This window comes from Delphinus delphis, chromosome 1 (assembly GCF_949987515.2).
Source record: "Delphinus delphis chromosome 1, mDelDel1.2, whole genome shotgun sequence".
In the NCBI taxonomy this organism is placed as follows: domain Eukaryota; kingdom Metazoa; phylum Chordata; class Mammalia; order Artiodactyla; family Delphinidae; genus Delphinus; species Delphinus delphis.
In genome coordinates, this window is record NC_082683.1 from 111,510,241 (window position 1) to 111,524,437 (window position 14,197).

Sequence of the window (14,197 nt, forward strand, 5' to 3'; positions counted from 1 at the left end):
CGTGGCCCGGTCCGGGAAGATCCCACATGCCGCAGAGCGGCTGGGCCCGTGAGCCGTAGCCGCTGAGCCTGCGCGTCCGGAGCCTGTGCTCCGCAACGGGAGAGGCCACAACAGTGAGAGGCCCGCGTACCGCAAAAAAAAAAAAAAAAAGAGGTTTCGGTAATTAGCTTTGCTGTTTATAACAGAGACAAATGAAAGTTCCACACACTAAAAGGTCACCTCCAGGATCTTGCTACCTCCCAGGCAATGCTGACAATTTTTCTTGGCTGTCCCTCCAACGTCCATTTGCCACAATATAAAATCCCCTCTGCACCAGTGCCAGCCCCCAACCCCTTAGAATAAGTCATGGTTAATGAATAACAGCATATGCATACAAGAATTTTAACACAGAGGTTAGAGTCAAGCCCCTCTTTACTTCCAGCACGAGACTGGAGCACCCCAAAGTCCTTAAAGAACCTCCAACCACCACCACTCATTTCACTCCAGACTCCTCAAGCCCAGCTCTGAGAGAAAAGCCCCGCCCCCCAACTAAGGCCCGGCCCCCATGTTTCCGGGCGAGGGGTGACCACGTGGTTGTCGCCAATAACAACCCAGCACTACTCCCGCCCTCTAGCTAAAGCTCGAGAGCGATAGTCGACTACACCAATTGACCCTTAAAGATTGTGTGAGCGACGACCAAAATGACCAATTAATACGAGGTAGGTAGGAGTCTAAGGCGGGACTCTGAGTACGGAAGCTACCACGGGAGGGAAGGAGAGAGGGAAAGACCCGGTGAAGGGGCAAGAGGCAGGTGAGAACCTGGAAGAGCTCAGCAGTCTGAAGCGTGGCGGGAAGAGACAGGATTCCGGGCTAGAAAGGGTGCGGAAGCCAGCAGAAGAAGGCGGCTGAGTTTTGGTCGTGGGTGGAGGGAGGGAACGCACTTAAAGGGGCCAAGGCCCAGGATAAGGTAGACATTTAAAGGAACAGATGCCCCAAAGAGAAGAGGCATTTAAAGGTGCAGATGCCCAAGATAGAGCAGACCCTAGAGGAGCCGAGCTCAACGGACAGAAGACATTTAAAGTGGTAGGTTCGGGAGAGAAGGACATTTTAAGGAGACTAGGACCGAGCATAGAAAACATTAAAAGAGGTATGGGCTAGGGTTTGAGAACACGTTTATTAAAGGGACATGGATAAAGGAGTCGATTGTCAAGGGCGTGATGAGGAAGATTGCACTCCTGCTCTCCCCCATTGTCCTTTCTGGCTCCTCCAGGTTCCCTCGACCCCGGAACCCCAGTTCCCAGGCTATGACCCCCAGTGCCCTGTAGACCTGGCGGGCCCCGCGTGCTTGCGCCCCCTATTTGGGGGTCTGGGTGGCTACTGGAGGGCCTTGCAGAGGGGCAGAGAAGGCAGGACCATGGCATCTAGGGCCTCTGAACCTCCCCCAGGGCGCAGCGTGACGGCGGGCATCATCATTGTTGGAGATGAGATCCTCAAGGTGTGTCTGGGACAGAGGAGGGGGGAGGGGCAGCGTTCTCCTGTCCTCCGGAGCTTGCTCCACGTTCTGTTGAGGGAGGGTGAAGCAGGGTGGGAGCCCCCTTGCTGCAGTAGGGTCCTGGAGTGAGTCCAATATATTGGAGGAAAAGTGACCTTCATTCTTTCAATTACTGTGTTGAAAAACTTGTAGCAAAGTCCCTACAATTTGCCAAGCACTATGGTAGGGGGAGGGGTGGCTTTACAGAAATGACAATGCATGTATTATTTCAGAGTTATATCCAACCTGTTTGGAAAATGATCCAAGGCATTCCACAGAGTAGATAAGTGAGATAGAAGGAAAGTACTAGAAGGGGGAAATTACTTCTGAATAATCAGGGAAGTCTCACTAGAGGTCATGGTGGGCATCAGGTTTGTAATAGTAATACTGAGTGCTTACTAGCGCCTGGCAGTGTGCTTATTACATCACATATGTGATTTTACTAATCCTCACAACAACTCCATGATGTGGGTACTTTTTTTTTTTTCCCTGCTGAGCCGCCCGACATGTGGGATCTTAGTTCCCTGACCAGGGATCAAACCCACGCACCCTGCATTGGAAGCGCGGAGTCTTAACCACTGGACCACCAGGGAAGTCCGATGTGGGTACTTTTATTATAAATCTCAATGAATAGATTATGAGACTGAGGCTCAGAGAGGTTGAGAAACTTGCCCACAGTTGAACAGCTAGTAAGTGGTAGGTGGGGTTCCAACCTGATTCTCACTTACTCCAGAGCCCCCCTTAACCACTAAACTCTCTGTAGAGAAGTAGAAGAAGATGGGGCTGGAAAAGAAGAGTGGACACACACCATAGACTCATAGCCTCAAATATTCTGCAAATGAATTTGAACTTTATTCTGTATATGGTTGGAAACAACAAATGGCTTTTGAGCCAAGAGTGATGCAATCACAGTGACACGTTAGGAAAGTTGTTCAGGAGGCACGGGGCAGAGTGCTGTGGCTGGAGGCTGGGATTCTGGCCAGGGGTCTGCCGCCACTGTCCAGGTGAAAGGTGCCAAGGACCCGTTTGGTGGCAGTAGGAACAGAGGGAAGAGAGCAAATGGAGAGACATTTCAGAAGTAGAATTGACAGCTTGAAGAACCTGACGCTGTGGACAGTGTCTGGAGATGCCATTGACCAAAGGGACAACAGCCAGGGATAGGGTGAAGATGCCCAGTAAGCACCTGGAGCCAGAGGACTAAAACTGTCAGGGTTGGTGAGGAAGTAGATGAGTTGTCCCCATACAATTGATGATTGAATCCATAAGCAGAGATGAAGGCCCAAGGGGGATCACATTACCCCTGACTCCATTCACATGGATTTTCCCACTCTTGCGCCTAGTCTGGGCTTCTGGGTAGCCCGAGGTGGTGTCCCCCAAAGAGCAGAGTGCCCCATCATCAGGCAGATGCAGCCTGATCCTTCCCCCTTTGCCCTTCATCCCTACGGCACTGACACTGTCATCTTCCCCATCTCCAATCTCGCAGGGACACACTCAGGACACCAATACCTACTTTCTGTGCCGGACACTGCGCTCCCTGGGGGTCCAGGTGTGCCGAGTCTCTGTCGTACCCGATGAGGTAGCCACCATCGCGGCTGAGGTCACGTCTTTCTCCAGCCGCTTCACCCACGTCCTTACGGCAGGGGGCATTGGCCCCACCCATGATGATGTGACCTTCGAGGCAGTAGCACAGGCCTTTGGGGACGAACTCAGGCCACACCCTGAGCTGGAAGGGGCCATCAAAGCCCTAGGGGGGGAGGGCTGGGAGAAGCTGTCACGGGTGCCCTCCTCTGCCCGCCTACATTATGGCACAGATCCTCTCACTGGCCGTCCGTTCAGATTCCCACTAGTCTCCGTCCGAAACGTCTACCTCTTCCCGGGAATTCCGGAGCTGCTGCGGCGGGTGCTGGAGGGGCTAAAGGGACTGTTTCAAAACACAGCTGTTCAGTTCCACTTGCGAGAGCTGTATGTGGCAGCTAATGAGGCCTCTATCGCCCCCATCCTGGCTGAGGCCCAGGCCCACTTTGGGCGCAGGCTTGGCCTGGGTTCCTACCCTGACTGGGGCAGCAACTACTATCAGGTGAAGCTGACACTGGACTCGGAGGAAGAAGGGCCCCTGGAGGAATGCCTGGCCTACCTGACTGCCCGTCTGCCCCAGGGATCGCTGGTCCCCTACGTACCCAACGCCGTGGAGCAGGCCAGTGAGGCCGTGTACAAACTCACTGAGTCAGGTAGGGGCCTCCTGGGGGAGGGGCAGCATACACCAGACCTTTGGTGCCACCCTCAGTCTCAGGAATGCAGGGGCTGTTGGAGGCTTCCCCCAGATCCAGGAGAAGGTAGAAGATAGCTACAGCTGATTCATTCATTCTTCCAATAAATATCAATTGAGTACCTCCTTTCAGCAACACTGTGCTGGCTGTTGGGGGTATAACTCAACAAGACAGAGGTATGCCCTATTCTGGACAAGGAGTTTAACAGGAGAGGGAGATGTTAAACAGGTAATCGTGCATGAGGTGTCAGTGATGGGGGGTCTCCATAGCAGGGAGATCAGCCTTGATGCGGGGTCCAAGAAGGCTTCTCTGGGCGAGTGACATATAAGCTGAGTGCTAAGGAGGATTTGGTCAGACCAGGAGGTAGGCAAGAGTAAACAGTGTGAGAGAGGGTCTGAAAGGAAGCAGCATGAGATTTAGGAGAATGGAAAGAAACCAGGACCTCCAGAGGGAAGACACTGAGGTGAAGAGTGCCATGAGGTGTGGCTGAATGACAGGCTGGGGGCAGACTGCAGGGCCGAGTGGGCAGATGAAGGCATGGGGAACACTGGGAAGATATGGAAGGGTTTTAAGCAAGGGCAACTTGGCCCCCACTGCCCTTTGACCACTGCCCTTTGACAGTCATATGTCTCTATCTGATGCCCTCTTCCCTGGCTGGCTGGCAGGGTCTTCTCTGAGAGAAAAGGTGGCAGGCGCCCTACAGACCATTGAGACTGCCCTGGCTCAGTACAGCCTCACCCAGCTCTGCGTGGGATTCAACGGGGGCAAGGACTGCACCGCCCTCCTGCACCTCTTCCATGCCGCTGTGCAGAAGTGAGCCAACCCCCTGGAGGCAAGACCCCAGAGATAGATCGGCCCCATCCTCTAGTTCCCCATCCTAAGAAGCAGGGAGGAAAGGGGGTGTCTGGGTGGGGTTTGGGAGGATGGTAGCCATAGTGACCTCTCAGTTCCATTCCCCCACCATATTTATTGAGCGTCTGACACCTGCCTGGCGCGGGGTATGGACGTGCAAGCCACCGTCCCCGACAACAGGGTGGTCACAGTCCTGTCGGGGAGGTAAGGCTTACATACTGGAAACAGGAGTGTATGCTCCAGATTTGAGAGGTAAGAGGTCAGAGTGGGCTTCCCAGACGAAGTGGGTTCTGATGGATGGGAAGGATGAGGAAAGGAGCGAAGGGGAGGGTGTCCATCCCAGGGGCCAAAAGGCAAGCTCTCTGGAGAGCATTTCCCTGCCCGTCCTGGCAAGCCAATGGATTCTGCTCCCTCCCCAGGAAATACCCTGATGCTCAAGAGCCCCTCCAGATCCTGTATATCCGCAGCATCTCCCCTTTCCCTGAGCTGGAGCAGTTTCTACAGGACACCATCAAGAGGTACTAGGGACCTGAAGGTTTGGGCTCCAAGAGGGGCTTGGCAGGGCCCACTCTTGACTCCCACTGCTCTTCCTCAGGTACAGTCTGCAGGTGCTGGAGGCTGAGGGTGACATGAAGCAGGCCCTGAGCGAGCTGCGGGCACAGCATCCCCAGCTGGAGGCTGTGCTGATGGGCACCCGCCGCACCGACCCCTACTCCTGCAGCCTCGGCCCCTTCAGTCCCACTGACCCAGGGTGGCCTTCATTCATGCGCATCAACCCGCTACTGGTATCAGGGAAGGGGATTTATCGCCTTCAGTCTCGTGCCCCCTATCAGTCATTGCTCCTTGGCTACCTGAGGTGGGGGAGGTTAGGCCCTGGGGCTTGGATGAAACAGCCCCATCATCCAGGGGAGGCTGTGCTATTTGTTCGTTCAGCCTTTTGAGCAATTTTTATCGAGCACTAATTCAACGGCAGGCATCCTGCTTTCTCCTGTGGACAGAACAATGACTTAGACCTGTGCTGTCTGATATGGTAGCCATGAGCCATTTATTTACACTCAAATTGTAATTAATTGAAATGAAATACAAATTGCTAAAAAAAAAAAACTGAATTGTATACTTTAGAAGGGTGAGTTTCATGGCATGTGAATATCTCAATTTTTAAATTACAATTCAAAATTCAGTTCTTTAGTTCTACTAACAACATGTCAAGCAACCACCATGTTAGCACAAATAAAGAACATTTCCATCATTGCAGAAAGTTCTACTGGACAGCACAGGCTTACACAGACATAGATATCCTCTCCCTGTCCTGGAACTTAGATGCCAGTGGAGGGTGGGTTGAGAAATGGAGAGGGACAGGATAAAAGCTTTCTCTTTCTTATTGGTTGGCCTACACAGAGCAAGATGTACCAGAGAATTGGGTAGCAGGCCCTCCCTCAGAGGCCAAGGGAGCCGAAGAGCCCCGGATAGTCCCCTTCCCAGGTGGCAGTGGGTAGGTGTGGGAAAGGAAAGTATGTGTGACTCTTCTCTGACTCTGACCTCCCAGGACTGGACCTACAGAGACATCTGGGACTTTCTGCGTCAACTGTTTGTCCCATACTGTATCCTGTATGACCAAGGGTAAGGGATTTGGAGGAAGAGGATGGGTGTGTGGAAGATGTGAGGGTGCTGGGACTGGAGAGCCGAGCCCACCACACTCACCCATGCCCTCCATTCCCATTCCCCCGCCCCACCAAGCTATACGTCACTGGGGAGCCGGGAGAACACGGTGCGGAACCCAGCCCTGAAGTGCCCGAACCCAGGAGGACAGCCCACCTACCGTCCAGCCTACCTGCTTGAGAACGAAGACGAGGAGCGGAACTCCCGCACGTGACCTCCCACTCCTGCCCTGTCCAGGAGGAAGGGAAGGGGACCATCCTGGGGTCTAACCTGTCAATAAACCACCTCTCCTGTGCCTGTTGCTCTGGCTGTGTCTTCCTGCTTCAGGGGACGAGAGAAGCAGAAGTGGGCCAGGCCCTGGCAGCTCGGAGCCCTCAGTGCTCACTTTGGGGCGGCGGGGGAGAGAGGAGGCTGGAAAGGAGCTCTCATTGATGATTTTCAGTGCCAGCCTCAGCTGGAGCCCACCAGAGGGCAGGAGCAGGGAGCAGTGCCAACCCCTGGGGGAAGGGGTAACTGGGCAGGGCAGCCAGGGCTTCGAGACCCAGGCTGGAGGAAGGGAAGCTGAGCTGGCCTGGCTGTGGAGGATGAAAGATGGAGTGGCCAGGCCCTCCTCCTACTAACCCCACCCCACCATCCCTGGGCACAGGGGCTGACTCAGCCCATTCTCAGGCCCAGAACTTTCCCTGTCCTAGACCCTGGGGCCTTTGTCCCCACAGTCATGAGGTCTGAAGGGGGTGGGGACAATGTTGATAAAAGGCACTAGAGGCAGCTCCCACACCCTTCCTCAGAGCTGCTGCCCACATGCAGTCCCGGATACAGCCCCTAGCCCAGGCCCTGCCCTTCTCCCTTGGAGGAGTTCTGCGAGACACTGGACTCCGGGTGCCTGTCATGAAGACGGGCACAGGGTGGGAGGGCCTGCAGCGGACCCTGAAGGAAGTCGCCTACATCCTCCTCTGCTGCTGGTGTATCAAGGAGCTGCTGGATTAATGGCAGCAGGGAGCTGCCTCCTCCCCGCTGGCACCATGGCCAGCATCGCTCAGGTGGGCAGGGTAGGGCAAACAGACAGGAGGCATGGCTGCAGCTTCTGTGGCGGAGCCTGCCTCTCAGCTTCCCATTCTCTTTTTTAGCACCCAGCCCAACCCCCATCAAGACTCCTGGGGCCAGCTGTGCTTGACCAAGGACGGGCCACAAACAATGAGTGAAGTGTGATCCTGCTTTGAGTTTGTGCCATCTGTCAGACCTGCCTCATCTCTCGGCCTCTATTCCCAGGCCCCACCTCCAGTGCACCTCTGGTGCACAGGAGCTTGGCCTGCTGGCTAGGACCCCAGTCAGACTGCAGCAGAACCTGGCACTCCTCCAAGCCTGGTACAGTGAGCCCACCGGCCCAGATGGCTGATCTCACCATACCCTCTTAGTACCAGGAATGGGCTGCCCCCAGTATCTCTGTATGAGAATCACTGAACTGTATGTATAATAAATAAGCCTTGAGACCAAAAGTTCTAAATGTCTACAGGGAAGTCAGAAAAAGTCAGCACTGGAAGAGTCTGGGAACCAAGGAGGGAAGGAAGTTTTCCTGGATAGAACAGAATGAAAGCCAGGTTTCCTGACTCACTGGTACCTGGGTGGGGAGGGCGTTGGGTAGAAAGGCCAGGTTCCTCCCAACTTGTAGACAGGGAGGAGTCCAGCTTGGGTGGGGTCTTCTTCTGTGAGGCCCTGTGTGTAAGGATGGGAACCCAAATAGAAGACCTGGTCTGGCCAGCTCCCTGCCCCTGAAGATCTTGGGGAAAGCACTGAGCTGGTGCTAGTTCCCAGCTTACGGAGGAAGTCCGGCCCTGCTCCTCTAGCTCACACACAAAGCTGCAAGAGAAAGCCACCTGTATGGCCACACAGGTCCCTCAGGTTTATGACAGTGCATAGGACACAAACAGCCAGAATGAGCAGAATTGACTCTTCACTTCCCCTCGGAAGCCACCAACACATGCTCTCCCTGAATCACTCCCAGTGGTAGGCACACACCAGCCATTTACATCGTCTTGTTCCTGCATAATGACATGCCCACTCACAGCCCCCAACGACCTCAGAGCCAGCCAGTGTCCCTGGGATCTCTACCCAGCATTCCCTGGGGCCCAGTTATGCCCTCCCCCCTCCATTCTGTCCTGGGACACTGGCCTGGAGATGGTGTATGTGGCCCTCCCTCACTGCCAGGGACCAGCTCTTCCTCAGACTTCTTAGTTAACTCCTTTTTCTCTGGGCTTATTTTCTTTTTCTTGCTTTCTCTCTCTCTCTCTTTCTTTTTCTTTCTTTCTTTTTTTTTTTTTTGTCAAAGTAATATATGCCTAATAAACTCTGATAGTAAAAATTATCTCCCTCCCACACCTATCCCCCAGCTCTCCTGCCTGGAGGTAACCATGGTGACCAGTATCTTGGACAGCATTCCAGAGATAGTCTATGCATATACTGCATCGTCATTCATTCTTTTTTTTTTTTAGTTTTTTATTTTAATTTAAGTATAGTTGATTTACAGTATTATATTAGTTTCTGGTGTACAACACAGTGATTCAAAATTTTTACAGATTATACTCCATTTAAAGTTATTATAAAATATTGGCTATATTCCCTGTGCTATACAATATATTCTTGTAACTTATTTATTTTATACACAGTAGTTTGTACCTCTTAATCCCCTACCTCTGTCTTGCCCCTCCCCCTTCACTCTCCACTAGTAACCACTAGCTTGTTCTCTATATCTGTGAGTCCATTCTGTTTTGTTATATTCATTCGTTTTATTTTTTAGATTCCACATGTAAGTGATAACATACAGTATTTGTATTTCTCTGTCTGACTTATTCATTAAGCATAATACCTTCCAGGTTCATCCATGTTTTTGCAAATAGCAAAACATTTATTCTTTCATTTAACAAATATTATTGAGCATCTGCTATATGCCAATCTGGCTGATTTGAATACAGCAGTGAACAAAATAGATCCCTGTATTCATGGAGTTTACATTCTGGTGGGTAGAGACAGAAAATAAAATATAAACATTAAAAAATAAGTACATTGATGTTACTAGGTGATAGGTTCTATAGAAAAAGAGAAAGTCAAGCTAAGGATGGGAGTGGAGGCAGGCCTAGTAGGCCATGGTAAGAACTTGAGATTTTATGCTGAGTAAAATGAGGAACTGTTGCAGGCAGTTGAGCATAAACTGATTTTTTATTTAAAAGGCTCACACTGGCTGCTGGGTTGAGAATAGACTTTAGAGGACCAAGGGTAGGATAGTAGAGACCTTTTAGGAGGTCATGGGCACAATCGGGGCCAGACATGTTGGTGGCTCAGAGCAGGCTTACAGCAATAGCAGCAGGGAGAAGTGGCTGCATTTACTTCTTATACTTCTAGTTAATAACATACTCTATACCCTGTTCTGTACCTTGCTATCTTCCCTTCACATACCTCGTACAGGAGTCCACATCAGTATATTTAGAGCCTGCCCATTCTTTTGTACAGCAGTATGGTACTCTATAGTACTCCAACTTAAGGTTATTTCTTATCCCTGGCAGCCCCTCTTTAGACATCCACAAAATGCAGGTCAGTGTTCTTGCCTGGTGCCTTCAGAGCCCCAGGGCACAGCAGTGAGAAGGTCCTGAATCCAAGGAGAGAGAGGTTAGTGGTAGAGATGGACACAGAATTCAACTTCCCATCTGAATTTGGAGTTCCCTCTCCCCCTCATAGCCTGCACCCTGCTTGGCCAACCCCAGCCCTTCCCTGACTCAAGCTCTAGACATTTGCCTCCTTTTCCTTTCTTAGACCTCACTCCTACCAAGCTGGGGCAGTGCCTGGAGGTGGATCCTGAAGTCTGAGCGTTCTGACTTTGCCAGGGGAGGGGATGTCTGGCAAGGGCTACTGGGGAGGTAGTAGGGGTGGAAGGCAGGGCCTGTGATTGTGGCAGGTGGTCGGAGCTGAAGAGGGGAGAGAAGTCGTGACTGCCAGTAGCCCAAGGAGAGTGTCAGAGCTGGAAAGAGAGTGTCAGAACCCTGAAAGTGGAAAGACTGAGGAGAGGGATGGGGAGGGTAACAAAAACCTCATATACCATTCCAGAGCCCTTTTCAGCTACAGAGTGTGCGAGCGTTACAAAAGTCCACTTCAAAAGTAGGCAGGACAGGGCTTCCCTGGTGGCGCAGTGGTTGAGAGTATGCCTGCTGATGCAGGGGACATGGGTTCATGCCCCAGTCCGGGAGGATCCCACATGCCAAGGAGCGGCTGGGCCCGTGAGCCATGGCCGCTGAGCCTGCACATTCGGAGCCTGTGCTCCGTAACGGGAGAGGCCACAACAGTGAGAGGCCCGCGTATCACAAAAAAAAAAAAAAAAGTAGTTAGGATGAGGGCAATTGTCCCATCTTAACATGAAGGAACAAGCCCAGAGAGGTGTGGTGACCTCTCCAAAGTCATATGAACAGCACACTGCAGTAGGGTAGTCATTTAGTGAACCCAGATTCTCTCATCTCAAATTCAGGGCTTCTCTCCTGCCTTCCTCTTCTGAACTGGTGCTTGGGATGGTAGCCTAAGTGGCCTGGGAGGCAGGGCCAGGCTAGCAGAAATGTGGAAGGGACTATCCACCCCTATTCTGCACCCACTCCATGATTTCCCACTTCACCTCAACCCTAATCTCCCCTTGTTCTTGATTTCCCCCGCGCTCATTTGGGAGGCCCAGCTACGCCCTTTTCATGTAAGCCACAAAGCCAGGAGATGGTTCCCTGGACTACACCTCCCCACTGGTCTAGAAGGGAAAGTGAGATGTGGCAGCTTCCCTGCAATGTTCTCTTCCCAACTAGAGTAAGTTCAGGTTTTAAGTGTCCAAACTACTGTCTCAAGAACTCACTGGAGGGGGATGAGGGGAGCAATAAAGGAAGATGTGCAGGCACCTAGACAGGGAGGGATGGGTAAGATCTCATTTACCCTTCGGCGCCCCGGAGCCCTCTAGTGGCCACAAGGGGTAGGGGACTGGGCGGGGTAAAACAGGGAAGGAGACCAGGCAGAACTGGAAGTGACCCCCAAGTACGACAGCATGCGGAGGAGCGGCCTGATATCCAGGATTCCCAGCTGATTACGTCGAATATAAGACCGTCAGTGGTGTGCAGAAGCTGGAGGAGAGGGGTCAAGAGAAGTGGTCTGAGGAGCCATGCGCAATAAACTGGATATTATAGTAATAATCTTGGGAGGGTCCCACGTTTTCCCAGCTAAACTGAAAGACGGGCAGAAAGGGGAGTGTGGCAGTTGTTTCACTAGCTCCAGAGCGCAGACCTCCAAGGACGTACGCTCTTATTTGCGTCCCTATTTGCATCTCGTTTGCATATGAGTTATTTCCCCTTCAAAAGGCATTAGTCCTTTCTCAGTTATGCCCAGCTGAGACTGTCTACTCCAGTCTTTGCCAGCCTTGGGGGCATACCCATTCTTCTGGCCATTCTCTGACCCCTCTGACCTCCGCCCCTCAGTATCCTCAGGTCGTTCTTTCTCAACCCTTTACCTACCTCAGCTTCAAAGCAGCGACCCGGCTTCTCGAGCCGGGGGACCTGCGCCGCCTGGTGGCTGTCCGGAGGAGGCTGAGGGCAGAGGGGTTCAGTTTCGCCTTCTCTGGGACGTGGAGTTTTGGAAAATGTTCCCCCGAGCTTCCTGAGGCTAAATTTATCTCCCCCGGCCCTGGGGGGCGCAGAGATCCCGGCGACGATTAGCGCTGCGCGACACCGGGCTCCCGCCCAGAGGCCCGGAATAGGCGCCGAGTTATAAATAGTGCAGCCCGCAGGTGTGGGGGGAGTCGGCGGGAGGGGGGCAACCCTGGCAGCCACGGCTCCTTCAGGTGGGTTGGGCGGTCGCGGTGGGGGCGCCGGGGGGCGGCAGGGCTGCGGTCTGAGCGCCCCCAGCGGTTTCCTGGGCGGCGGGTTTTTCGAGGGAAGCGGAGGCAGCCGGGGGAAGGCGGAGAGCGGGGAAGAGGTGGGCGCCGAAGCTGATGCGCCGCTTCCAGCTCAGCCCCCCACATTCCAAAGCAGGCCCCTAGACCCACTCACTCAGGACCCCGCCCAGTCACAGCCTTGCCTTTCTTCCCGCCAGAAGCCCTCTCTCCTCCAGGCTCTGCAAACATCCAGCTCCTCTGCAGCTCAACCTTGGCGCACGTGGCCCGGCCTAGGCACCTGGCCCTCACCCCGAATCGCTGTCCCAACCCCAGGTGTGCAGTTCTCCCTAAAAGGGGTTAACTCCCGGCCTGGGCGTTCATCCTTCTCTTTGGTCAACCACCTCACTCTCCGGGTATTTACCCACCTCCTGCCACACAAAATTAAGGTCTAGTTGGTCGCCTGAAGACCAACTGAACGTGCGGATCTTGGACGCTTCCCGATCCCCTGGAGGGCCCTTGGAGAGCCCACACCTGCCCTCTAGTTCCCAGTTCCAGTCCAGGCCTAGTGGCGGGGCAGGGGTGGCGGCAGGCCCCAGGGGCCAGGCTGGGGTTTCGTGGGAGAGGGCGGGGCCCCCAGTCAGCGTTTCTTGGCCGACGCGGTCTCAGTGGTTTGGCGAGGTAAGGGCCCGGGAGTTGGGGGTTAGGCGGGAATTTCAAAGTCGGGGTTCCCCACTCCGACTTCTGAGCGAGGGAGCTTTGTGGACCAGAAGAGAACGTGGGAGGGGGCGTCACTGAGAAACTAACAGGAGGTTCCCGGACTCTCGAGACTCAAGTGAGGAATGGCATTCCAGCCACTGAAAAATCCAGGTGGGATCCAACAAGACGCCTGAGGCGACCCCCAGGGATGGGGGACATGGCGAGCCCGCTGTTCGCTTCTCTATACCTATGGGCTGATGCCAAGGCGCCCTCCCTTCTATTGCCTCTAGAGGCCCTGGCTCTACCCTCCCCGAGCCACTTTCCCGCCCCCCTTTTCCTCGGCCATGCCCTCTCCACCCCGAAGCAGCCCCCTCTCAATTTCACTTGTGCTTCTGGCACTGCCGTCTTGCCCCTGGCACGGCCCTTCTCCAGGCTAGCGCGACCCCGAGCTGGGGAAGGGAGGGAAAATCCCTGGCCTGGACCCCGCCGGCTTCGGGCGCTCGCGAACCAGAATCTGTCCGGCGGGGCCGAGAAGAAAACCCGGAGCAGTGACCAGCCTCGGGACCCAAGAGGGACAGGGACGATAGGAAAACCTGGAGCGGATTACCCGAGCGGGAGAGACCCATGCCTGCTACTGCTACCCCCTCCTTCCTAGAGCCCCCCTAAATCTACAGTGAGATAATGTCTGGGGTGGGGGTCTGTTTGGTTTGGCCTGGGCCCTCAGGGGCGCCTCACACTTTCCGCCCCTGGCTGGGGAGCAGGGCAGCGGCCCCGAGGCTGAGTCACGGCCGGAGGGAGAGAGAGGGAGGGACCGGGACTCCGCCCCTCCCCCTGCTCGGGGATCCCGGGTCAGCCCGGGTGAGGGCCAGGGCCCCCCTGGCGCCGCCTATTGTGGTCCAACAGGTTGAGCTGGTGTCCCGCGGAGCCACCTGCTGGAAAGGGAGGGAGGCCCTCTGCGGAGGGGGCTGGGGTTGGAGAAAGCAAGTTCGACCCGGTTCGGCCCGGCCGGCCTCGGGGAGCGGAACCTGGCCCGCCGGAGCCGGATTTGAATCAGTTTTACACTAGTGGGAGGGGCTCTTTGGGGTACGTAGCGCCGCAGGCCCAGTTGGAAGCGTCCCAAACAGGCTACCTTCCTCAGTTGGGGGGCACTGAAGTACCCATCCTGATCTCCCCCCCAAGTCCACATACACATCGTAAAACACTCAGACCCCTCTCGCCTCCCAGGTCTCTGAGCGAACCCAAGTCCAGAGGTCCCTCCTTCGCAGAGACTCAGTTTCTCCACTTCGGGAACAGCGGGATGGAGGCGGGGAGCAGGAGCGTGAGCGTTCC

At 54.4% G+C, this 14,197-nt stretch overlaps 2 protein-coding genes across 6 annotated transcripts; both read left to right on the top strand.

Moving 5' to 3' along the window:
- The first annotated feature begins 630 nt into the window (after window positions 1-630).
- On the top strand, window positions 631-6,637 carry FLAD1 (flavin adenine dinucleotide synthetase 1). Of its 5 annotated transcripts, none has more exons than XM_060030870.1 (8): window positions 631-698; window positions 1,250-1,474; window positions 2,994-3,738; window positions 4,443-4,590; window positions 5,049-5,147; window positions 5,225-5,414; window positions 6,176-6,249; window positions 6,367-6,637. In XM_060030870.1, the coding sequence occupies exons 2-8, from the start codon at window positions 1,394-1,396 to the stop codon at window positions 6,500-6,502; spliced, it is 1,473 nt and encodes a 490-aa protein (XP_059886853.1). In that variant the 5' UTR covers window positions 631-698; window positions 1,250-1,393; the 3' UTR covers window positions 6,503-6,637. The 5 variants fall into 5 exon arrangements, with proteins under 5 accessions (XP_059886853.1, XP_059886832.1, XP_059886843.1 ...); XM_060030849.1 differs by lacking the exon at window positions 631-698 and adding an exon at window positions 748-790; XM_060030860.1 differs by lacking the exon at window positions 631-698 and adding an exon at window positions 793-858.
- A 443-nt stretch (window positions 6,638-7,080) lies between these two features.
- On the top strand, window positions 7,081-7,770 carry LENEP (lens epithelial protein). Its single transcript, XM_060030883.1, has 2 exons — window positions 7,081-7,328; window positions 7,416-7,770. The coding sequence occupies exon 1, from the start codon at window positions 7,090-7,092 to the stop codon at window positions 7,273-7,275; it is 186 nt and encodes a 61-aa protein (XP_059886866.1). The 5' UTR covers window positions 7,081-7,089; the 3' UTR covers window positions 7,276-7,328; window positions 7,416-7,770.
- Window positions 7,771-14,197: the final 6,427 nt, after the last annotated feature.

What these genes read in the sequence shown, in the direction of transcription:
- FLAD1 (XM_060030831.1), top strand. Translation starts at nt 967, where the DNA reads ATGCCCCAAAGAGAAGAGGCATTTAAAGGTGCAGATGCCCAAGATAGA. An exon ending in TGCGCATCAACCCGCTACTG is followed by an intron (nt 5,415 to 6,175) that starts GTATCAGGGAAG and finishes CTGACCTCCCAG; the next exon opens with GACTGGACCTACAGAGACAT. An exon ending in TGTATCCTGTATGACCAAGG is followed by an intron (nt 6,250 to 6,366) that starts GTAAGGGATTTG and finishes CGCCCCACCAAG; the next exon opens with CTATACGTCACTGGGGAGCC.
- LENEP (XM_060030883.1), top strand. Translation starts at nt 7,090, where the DNA reads ATGCAGTCCCGGATACAGCCCCTAGCCCAGGCCCTGCCCTTCTCCCTT.